Raw genomic sequence first — 11,576 nt, 5'->3', positions numbered from 1 at the left:
ACACTGGCAGTGCCGTACACCTCATCTACACTGGCAGTGCTGCACACCTCCTCATGTACACTGGCAGTGCTGCACACCTCCTCATGTACACTGGCAGTGCTGCACACCTCCTCATCTACACTGGCAGTTCTGAACACCTCCTCATGTACACTGGCAGTGCTGCTTGTTTCGTGGGTCGCTTCAGTCCTGCACAGCCCTGCACTCTGGGTTTCCCCGAGTGACGTCATCCTTCCCCTGCTGTGTGCACTTGCTTGAGGTTTCACTTTCTTTTTCAGGAGCGGGAGCTGTTCCTTCTATAGTAGTTATAATGGAGGCGGACGACCCTGTCTCCCACCTGCGGAACGACCTGAACTGCAGCATCTGTTGGGAGGTGTTCATCAACCCTCTGACCATTCCGTGCGGGCACAGCTTCTGCCAGGGGTGCATTCATGCCTACTGGGACAAGATGACGCCTTCCTACTTGTGTCCGGAATGTCGGGTCGTCTTCACCGAGCGGCCGGAGCCTCTGAAGAACGTCAGCCTCAGCAAAGTGGTGGATGACATGAAGGCTCTGGAGGTTACCAGAGCAGCAGTGCAAAATGTGCAGCCAGACCCCGGCGCTGACTGTACTGCGCCAACTCTGTGCCAGCGCCATCACCAGCCGCTGACCCTGTACTGCTCCACCGACAGTCGCGCTATCTGCGGCAAGTGTCTGCTGACAGGCTGCCGCCAACACGACGTGCAGGACGGGCAGGAGCTGAGCGAGCAGAGGAAGGTGAGGAGTCTGCCGGTACCGGCACCGTGCTCTCCGGTAATGGCCTGACAGGCCCATAATATATACAGGACAGTGTGCATGTGTATAATCACCCCCCCCAGTGTGTATGCATGTGTATAAGCACCCCCCCCCAGTGTGTATGCATGTGTACAAGCACCCCCACAGTGTGTATGCATGTGTATAATCACCCCCCACAGTGTGTATGCATGTGTATAAGCACCCCCCACAGTGTGTATGCATGTGTACAAGCACCCCCACAGTGTGTATGCATGTGTATAATCACCCCCACAGTGTGTATGCATGTGTATAAGCACCCCCCACAGTGTGTATGCATGTGTACAAGCACCCCCCCAGTGTGTATAAAATGTCTATAAGCACCCCCCCAGTGTGTATGCATGTGTATAATCACCCCCCCAGTGTGTATGCTATGCATGTGTATAATCACCCCCCCCCCAATGTGCATGCATGTGTATAAGCACCCCCCCAGTGTGTATGCATGTGTATAATCACCCCCCAGTGTGTATGCATGTCTATAAGCACCCCCCCCAGTGTGTATGCATGTGTATAATCACCCCCACAGTGTGTATGCATGTGTATAATCACCCCCACAGTGTGTATGCATGTGTATAAGCACCCCCCACAGTGTGTATGCATGTGTACAAGCACCCCCCCAGTGTGTATGCATGTGTACAAGCACCCCCCCAGTGTGTATAAAATGTCTATAAGCACCCCCCCAGTGTGTATGCATGTGTATAATCACCCCCCCAGTGTGTATGCTATGCATGTGTATAATCACCCCCCCCCCAATGTGCATGCATGTGTATAAGCACCCCCCCAGTGTGTATGCATGTGTATAATCACCCCCCAGTGTGTATGCATGTCTATAAGCACCCCCCCCAGTGTGTATGCATGTGTATAATCACCCCCCACAGTGTGTATGCATGTGTATAATCACCCCCAGTGTGTATGCATGTGTATAAGCACCCCCCACAGTGTGTATGCATGTGTACAAGCACCCCCCCAGTGTGTATGCATGTGTACAAGCACCCCCCCAGTGTGTATAAAATGTCTATAAGCACCCCCCCAGTGTGTATGCATGTGTATAATCACCCCCCCAGTGTGTATGCTATGCATGTGTATAATCACCCCCCCCCAATGTGCATGCATGTGTATAAGCACCCCCCCCAGTGTGTATGCATGTGTATAATCACCCCCCAGTGTGTATGCATGTCTATAAGCACCCCCCCCAGTGTGTATGCATGTGTATAATCACCCCCCCACAGTGTGTATGCATGTGTATAATCACCCCCACAGTGTGTATGCATGTGTATAAGCACCCCCCACAGTGTGTATGCATGTGTACAAGCACCCCCCCAGTGTGTATGCATGTGTACAAGCACCCCCCCAGTGTGTATAAAATGTCTATAAGCACCCCCCCAGTGTGTATGCATGTGTATAATCACCCCCCCAGTGTGTATGCTATGCATGTGTATAATCACCCCCCCCCCAATGTGCATGCATGTGTATAAGCACCCCCCCCAGTGTGTATGCATGTGTATAATCACCCCCCAGTGTGTATGCATGTCTATAAGCACCCCCCCCAGTGTGTATGCATGTGTATAATCACCCCCCACAGTGTGCATGTGTATAATCACCCCCACAGTGTGTATGCATGTGTATAAGCACCCCCCACAGTGTGTATGCATGTGTATAAGCACCCCCCACAGTGTGTATGCATGTGTACAAGCACCCCCCACAGTGTGTATGCATGTGTACAAGCACCCCCCCAGTGTGTATGCATGTCTATAAGCACCCCCCCAGTGTGTATGCATGTGTATAATCACCCCCCCAGTGTGTATGCTATGCATGTGTATAATCACCCCCCCCCCCAATGTGCATGCATGTGTATAAGCACCCCCCCCAGTGTGTATGCATGTGTATAATCACCCCCCAGTGTGTATGCATGTCTATAAGCACCCCCCCAGTGTGTATGCATGTGTATAATCACCCCCCACAGTGTGTATGCATGTGTATAATCACCCCCACAGTGTGTATGCATGTGTATAAGCACCCCCCACAGTGTGTATGCATGTGTACAAGCACCCCCCCAGTGTGTATGCATGTGTACAAGCACCCCCCCAGTGTGTATAAAATGTCTATAAGCACCCCCCCAGTGTGTATGCATGTGTATAATCACCCCCCCAGTGTGTATGCTATGCATGTGTATAATCACCCCCCCCCAATGTGCATGCATGTGTATAAGCACCCCCCCAGTGTGTATGCATGTGTATAATCACCCCCCAGTGTGTATGCATGTCTATAAGCACCCCCCCCCAGTGTGTATGCATGTGTATAATCACCCCCCACAGTGTGTATGCATGTGTATAATCACCCCCACAGTGTGTATGCATGTGTATAAGCACCCCCCACAGTGTGTATGCATGTGTACAAGCACCCCCCCAGTGTGTATGCATGTGTACAAGCACCCCCCCAGTGTGTATAAAATGTCTATAAGCACCCCCCCAGTGTGTATGCATGTGTATAATCACCCCCCCAGTGTGTATGCTATGCATGTGTATAATCACCCCCCCCCAATGTGCATGCATGTGTATAAGCACCCCCCCCAGTGTGTATGCATGTGTATAATCACCCCCCAGTGTGTATGCATGTCTATAAGCACCCCCCCCCAGTGTGTATGCATGTGTATAATCACCCCCCACAGTGTGTATGCATGTGTATAATCACCCCCACAGTGTGTATGCATGTGTATAAGCACCCCCCACAGTGTGTATGCATGTGTACAAGCACCCCCCCAGTGTGTATGCATGTGTACAAGCACCCCCCCAGTGTGTATAAAATGTCTATAAGCACCCCCCCAGTGTGTATGCATGTGTATAATCACCCCCCCAGTGTGTATGCTATGCATGTGTATAATCACCCCCCCCCAATGTGCATGCATGTGTATAAGCACCCCCCCCAGTGTGTATGCATGTGTATAATCACCCCCCAGTGTGTATGCATGTCTATAAGCACCCCCCCCAGTGTGTATGCATGTGTATAATCACCCCCCACAGTGTGCATGTGTATAATCACCCCCACAGTGTGTATGCATGTGTATAAGCACCCCCCACAGTGTGTATGCATGTGTATAAGCACCCCCCACAGTGTGTATGCATGTGTACAAGCACCCCCCCACAGTGTGTATGCATGTGTACAAGCACCCCCCCAGTGTGTATGCATGTCTATAAGCACCCCCCCAGTGTGTATGCATGTGTATAATCACCCCCCCAGTGTGTATGCTATGCATGTGTATAATCACCCCCCCCCCAATGTGCATGCATGTGTATAAGCACCCCCCCCAGTGTGTATGCATGTGTATAATCACCCCCCAGTGTGTATGCATGTCTATAAGCACCCCCCCAGTGTGTATGCATGTGTATAATCACCCCCCACAGTGTGTATGCATGTGTATAATCACCCCCACAGTGTGTATGCATGTGTATAAGCACCCCCCACAGTGTGTATGCATGTGTACAAGCACCCCCCCAGTGTGTATGCATGTGTACAAGCACCCCCCCAGTGTGTATAAAATGTCTATAAGCACCCCCCCAGTGTGTATGCATGTGTATAATCACCCCCCCAGTGTGTATGCTATGCATGTGTATAATCACCCCCCCCCCAATGTGCATGCATGTGTATAAGCACCCCCCCCCAGTGTGTATGCATGTGTATAATCACCCCCCAGTGTGTATGCATGTCTATAAGCACCCCCCCCAGTGTGTATGCATGTGTATAATCACCCCCCACAGTGTGTATGCATGTGTATAATCACCCCCACAGTGTGTATGCATGTGTATAAGCACCCCCCACAGTGTGTATGCATGTGTACAAGCACCCCCCCAGTGTGTATGCATGTGTACAAGCACCCCCCCAGTGTGTATAAAATGTCTATAAGCACCCCCCCAGTGTGTATGCATGTGTATAATCACCCCCCCAGTGTGTATGCTATGCATGTGTATAATCACCCCCCCCCCCAATGTGCATGCATGTGTATAAGCACCCCCCCCAGTGTGTATGCATGTGTATAATCACCCCCCAGTGTGTATGCATGTCTATAAGCACCCCCCCCCAGTGTGTATGCATGTGTATAATCACCCCCCACAGTGTGCATGTGTATAATCACCCCCACAGTGTGTATGCATGTGTATAAGCACCCCCCACAGTGTGTATGCATGTGTACAAGCACCCCCCACAGTGTGTATGCATGTGTACAAGCACCCCCCCAGTGTGTATGCATGTCTATAAGCACCCCCCCAGTGTGTATGCATGTGTATAATCACCCCCCAGTGTGTATGCTATGCATGTGTATAATCACCCCCCCCCCAATGTGCATGCATGTGTATAAGCACCCCCCCCAGTGTGTATGCATGTGTATAATCACCCCCCAGTGTGTATGCATGTCTATAAGCACCCCCCCCAGTGTGTATGCATGTGTATAATCACCCCCCACAGTATGCATGTGTATAATCACCCCCACAGTGTGCATGTATCATGTGTATAAGCACCCCCCACAGTGTGTATGTGTATAATCACCCCCACAGTGTGCATGTGTATAATCACCCCCACAGTGTGCATGTGTATAATCACCCCCACAGTGTGTATGCATGTGTATAAGCACCCCCCACAGTGTGTATGCATGTGTATAATCACCCCCCAGTGTGTATGCATGTCTATAAGCACCCCCCCCAGTGTGTATGCATGTGTATAATCACCCCCCACAGTGTGCATGTGTATAATCACCCCCCACAGTGTGCATGTGTATAATCACCCCCCACAGTGTGCATGTGTATAATCACCCCCACAGTGTGCATGTATCATGTGTATAATCACCCCCCACAGTGTGCATGTGTATAATCACCCCCACAGTGTGCATGTATCATGTGTATAAGCACCCCCCACAGTGTGTATGTGTATAATCACCCCCACAGTGTGCATGTGTATAATCACCCCCACAGTGTGCATGTGTATAATCACCCCCACAGTGTGTATGCATGTGTATAAGCACCCCCCACAGTGTGTATGCATGTGTATAATCACCCCCCACTGTGTATGCATGTCTATAAGCACCCCCCCAGTGTGTATGCATGTGTATAATCACCCCCCACAGTGTGCATGCATGTGTATAATCACCCCCCCAGTGTGTATGCATGTGTATAATCACCCTCCACAGTGTGCATGTATCATGTGTATAAGCACCCCCCACAGTGTGCATGTATCATGTGTATAAGCACCCCCCACAGTGTGTATGTGTATAAGCACCCCCCACAGTGTGCATGTGTATAAGCACCCCCCACAGTGTGCATGTATCATGTGTATAAGCACCCCCCACAGTGTGCATGTGTATAAGCCCACCCCACAGTGTGCATGCATGTGTATAAGCCCACCCCACAGTGTGCATGCATGTGTATAAGCCCACCCCACAGTGTGCATGCATGTGTATAAGCCCACCCCACAGTGTGCATGCATGTGTATAAGCCCACCCCACAGTGTGCATGCGTGTGTATAAGCCCACCCCACAGTGTGCATGCGTGTGTATAAGCCCACCCCACAGTGTGCATGCGTGTGTATAAGCCCACCCCACAGTGTGCATGTGTGTGTATAAGCCCACCCCACAGTGTGCATGTGTGTGTATAAGCACCCCCCACAGTGTGCATGTGTATAATCACCCCCACAGTGTGCATGTTTCATGTGTATAAGCACCCCCACAGTGTGCATGTGTATAATCACCCCCACAGTGTGCATGTGTATAATCACACCCCACAGTGTGCATGTATCATGTGTATAATCACCCCCACAGTGTGCATGTATCATGTGTATAAGCACCCCCCACAGTGTGCATGTGTATAAGCACCCCCCACAGTGTGTATGTGTATAAGCACCCCCGACAGTGTGCATGTGTATAATCACACCCCACAGTGTGCATGTATCATGTGTATAAGCACCCCCCACAGTGTGCATGTGTATAATCACACCCCACAGTGTGCATGTATCATGTGTATAAGCACCCCCCACAGTGTGCATGTGTATAATCACACCCCACAGTGTGCATGTATCATGTGTATAAGCACCCCCCACAGTGTGTATGTGTATAATCACACCCCACATTGTGCATGTATCATGTGTATAATCACCCCCACAGTGTGCATGTATCATGTGTATAAGCACCCCCCACAGTGTGTATGTGTATAATCACCCCCACAGTGTGCATGTGTATAATCACCCCCACAGTGTGCATGTGTATAATCACCCCCACAGTGTGCATGTATCATGTGTATAAGCACCCCCCACAGTGTGCATGTGTATAATCACACCCCACAGTGTGCATGTATCATGTGTATAAGCACCCCCCACAGTGTGCATGTGTATAATCACACCCCACATTGTGCATGTATCATGTGTATAAGCCCCCCCCCCCACAGTGTGCATGTGTATAATCACACCCCACAGTGTGCATGTGTATAATCACACCCCACAGTGTGCATGTGTATAATCACACCCCACAGTGTGCATGTGTATAATCACACCCCACAGTGTGCATGTGTATAATCACACCCCACAGTGTGCATGTGTATAATCACACCCCACATTGTGCATGTATCATGTGTATAAGCCCCCCACAGTGTGCATGTGTATAATCACCCCCACAGTGTGCATGTATCATGTGTATAAGCACCCCCCACAGTGTGCATGTGTATAATCACACCCCACAGTGTGCATGTATCATGTGTATAAGCACCCCCCACAGTGTGCATGTGTATAATCACCCCCACAGTGTGCATGTATCATGTGTATAAGCACCCCCCACAGTGTGCATGTGTATAATCACACCCCACAGTGTGCATGTGTATAATCACACCCCACAGTGTGCATGTGTATAATCACACCCCACAGTGTGCATGTGTATAATCACACCCCACAGTGTGCATGTGTATAATCACACCCCACATTGTGCATGTATCATGTGTATAAGCCCCCCCCCCCACAGTGTGCATGTGTATAATCACCCCCACAGTGTGCATGTATCATGTGTATAAGCACCCCCCACAGTGTGTATGTGTATAATCACCCCCACAGTGTGCATGTATCATGTGTATAAGCACCCCCCACAGTGTGCATGTGTATAATCACACCCCACAGTGTGCATGTGTATAATCACAGTGTGCATGTATCATGTGTATAAGCACCCCCCACAGTGTGCATGTGTATAATCGCACCCCACAGTGTGCATGTGTATAATCGCACCCCACAGTGTGCATGTGTATAATCACCCCCACAGTGTGCATGTATCATGTGTATAAGCACCCCCCACAGTGTGCATGTGTATAAGCACCCCCCACAGTGTGCATGTGTATAATCACCCCCACAGTGTGCATGTATCATGTGTATAAGCACCCCCCACAGTGTGCATGTGTATAATCACCCCCACAGTGTGCATGTATCATGTGTATAAGCACCCCCCACAGTGTGCATGTGTATAAGCACCCCCCACAGTGTGCATGTGTATAATCACCCCCCCAGTGTGTATGCTATGCATGTGTATAATCACCCCCCCCCCAATGTGCATGCATGTGTATAAGCACCCCCCCCAGTGTGTATGCATGTGTATAATCACCCCCCCAGTGTGTATGCATGTCTATAAGCACCCCCCCCCCAGTGTGTATGCATGTGTATAATCACCCCCCACAGTGTGTATGCATGTGTATAATCACCCCCACAGTGTGTATGCATGTGTATAAGCACCCCCCACAGTGTGTATGCATGTGTACAAGCACCCCCCCAGTGTGTATGCATGTGTACAAGCACCCCCCCAGTGTGTATAAAATGTCTATAAGCACCCCCCCAGTGTGTATGCATGTGTATAATCACCCCCCCAGTGTGTATGCTATGCATGTGTATAATCACCCCCCCCCCAATGTGCATGCATGTGTATAAGCACCCCCCCCAGTGTGTATGCATGTGTATAATCACCCCCCAGTGTGTATGCATGTCTATAAGCACCCCCCCCAGTGTGTATGCATGTGTATAATCACCCCCCACAGTGTGCATGTGTATAATCACCCCCACAGTGTGTATGCATGTGTATAAGCACCCCCCACAGTGTGTATGCATGTGTATAAGCACCCCCCACAGTGTGTATGCATGTGTACAAGCACCCCCCACAGTGTGTATGCATGTGTACAAGCACCCCCCCAGTGTGTATGCATGTCTATAAGCACCCCCCCAGTGTGTATGCATGTGTATAATCACCCCCCCAGTGTGTATGCTATGCATGTGTATAATCACCCCCCCCCCAATGTGCATGCATGTGTATAAGCACCCCCCCCAGTGTGTATGCATGTGTATAATCACCCCCCAGTGTGTATGCATGTCTATAAGCACCCCCCCAGTGTGTATGCATGTGTATAATCACCCCCCACAGTGTGTATGCATGTGTACAAGCACCCCCCCAGTGTGTATGCATGTGTACAAGCACCCCCCCACAGTGTGTATAAAATGTCTATAAGCACCCCCCCAGTGTGTATGCATGTGTATAATCACCCCCCCAGTGTGTATGCTATGCATGTGTATAATCACCCCCCCCCCAATGTGCATGCATGTGTATAAGCACCCCCCCCAGTGTGTATGCATGTGTATAATCACCCCCCAGTGTGTATGCATGTCTATAAGCACCCCCCCCAGTGTGTATGCATGTGTATAATCACCCCCCACAGTGTGTATGCATGTGTATAATCACCCCCACAGTGTGTATGCATGTGTATAAGCACCCCCCACAGTGTGTATGCATGTGTACAAGCACCCCCCCAGTGTGTATGCATGTGTACAAGCACCCCCCCAGTGTGTATAAAATGTCTATAAGCACCCCCCCAGTGTGTATGCATGTGTATAATCACCCCCCCAGTGTGTATGCTATGCATGTGTATAATCACCCCCCCCCAATGTGCATGCATGTGTATAAGCACCCCCCCCAGTGTGTATGCATGTGTATAATCACCCCCCAGTGTGTATGCATGTCTATAAGCACCCCCCCCCAGTGTGTATGCATGTGTATAATCACCCCCCACAGTGTGCATGTGTATAATCACCCCCACAGTGTGTATGCATGTGTATAAGCACCCCCCACAGTGTGTATGCATGTGTACAAGCACCCCCCACAGTGTGTATGCATGTGTACAAGCACCCCCCCAGTGTGTATGCATGTCTATAAGCACCCCCCCAGTGTGTATGCATGTGTATAATCACCCCCCCAGTGTGTATGCTATGCATGTGTATAATCACCCCCCCCCAATGTGCATGCATGTGTATAAGCACCCCCCCCAGTGTGTATGCATGTGTATAATCACCCCCCAGTGTGTATGCATGTCTATAAGCACCCCCCCCAGTGTGTATGCATGTGTATAATCACCCCCCACAGTATGCATGTGTATAATCACCCCCACAGTGTGCATGTATCATGTGTATAAGCACCCCCCACAGTGTGTATGTGTATAATCACCCCCACAGTGTGCATGTGTATAATCACCCCCACAGTGTGCATGTGTATAATCACCCCCACAGTGTGTATGCATGTGTATAAGCACCCCCCACAGTGTGTATGCATGTGTATAATCACCCCCCAGTGTGTATGCATGTCTATAAGCACCCCCCCCAGTGTGTATGCATGTGTATAATCACCCCCCACAGTGTGCATGTGTATAATCACCCCCCACAGTGTGCATGTGTATAATCACCCCCCACAGTGTGCATGTGTATAATCACCCCCACAGTGTGCATGTATCATGTGTATAATCACCCCCCACAGTGTGCATGTGTATAATCACCCCCACAGTGTGCATGTATCATGTGTATAAGCACCCCCCACAGTGTGTATGTGTATAATCACCCCCACAGTGTGCATGTGTATAATCACCCCCACAGTGTGCATGTGTATAATCACCCCCACAGTGTGTATGCATGTGTATAAGCACCCCCCACAGTGTGTATGCATGTGTATAATCACCCCCCACTGTGTATGCATGTCTATAAGCACCCCCCCAGTGTGTATGCATGTGTATAATCACCCCCCACAGTGTGCATGTGTATAATCACCCCCACAGTGTGCATGTATCATGTGTATAAGCACCCCCCACAGTGTGTATGTGTATAAGCACCCCCACAGTGTGCATGTGTATAATCACCCCCACAGTGTGCATGTGTATAATCACCCCCACAGTGTGTATGCATGTGTATAAGCACCCCCCACAGTGTGTATGCATGTGTACAAGCACCCCCCACAGTGTGTATGCATGTGTACAAGCACCCCCCCAGTGTGTATGCATGTCTATAAGCACCCCCCCAGTGTGTATGCATGTGTATAATCACCCCCCCAGTGTGTATGCTATGCATGTGTATAATCACCCCCCCCCAATGTGCATGCATGTGTATAAGCACCCCCCCCAGTGTGTATGCATGTGTATAATCACCCCCCAGTGTGTATGCATGTCTATAAGCACCCCCCCCCAGTGTGTATGCATGTGTATAATCACCCCCCACAGTATGCATGTGTATAATCACCCCCACAGTGTGCATGTATCATGTGTATAAGCACCCCCCACAGTGTGTATGTGTATAATCACCCCCACAGTGTGCATGTGTATAATCACCCCCACAGTGTGCATGTGTATAATCACCCCCACAGTGTGTATGCATGTGTATAAGCACCCCCCACAGTGTGTATGCATGTGTATAATCACCCCCCAGTGTGTATGCATGTCTATAAGCACCC

The 11,576-nt window shown here is 50.1% G+C and overlaps 1 protein-coding gene across 1 annotated transcript in view; it reads left to right on the top strand.

Annotated features, from left to right (window-relative positions):
• Positions 1-206: 206 nt before the first annotated feature.
• Positions 207-11,576, top strand: part of TRIM65 (tripartite motif containing 65) — a 56,072-nt gene continuing 44,702 nt past the window's right edge. Inside the window, exon 1 of the mRNA XM_075349605.1 lies at positions 207-754. Coding sequence (XP_075205720.1) covers positions 308-754 — 447 coding nt within the window. The 5' untranslated portion in view covers positions 207-307. The remainder of the gene's footprint in view (positions 755-11,576) is intronic.

Source organism: Anomaloglossus baeobatrachus, chromosome 5, assembly GCF_048569485.1.
Source record: "Anomaloglossus baeobatrachus isolate aAnoBae1 chromosome 5, aAnoBae1.hap1, whole genome shotgun sequence".
Classification (NCBI taxonomy): Eukaryota; Metazoa; Chordata; class Amphibia; order Anura; family Aromobatidae; genus Anomaloglossus; species Anomaloglossus baeobatrachus.
Note: the sequence above shows the minus strand (reverse complement) of the source record. Positions and strands in the feature narration are given on the sequence as shown.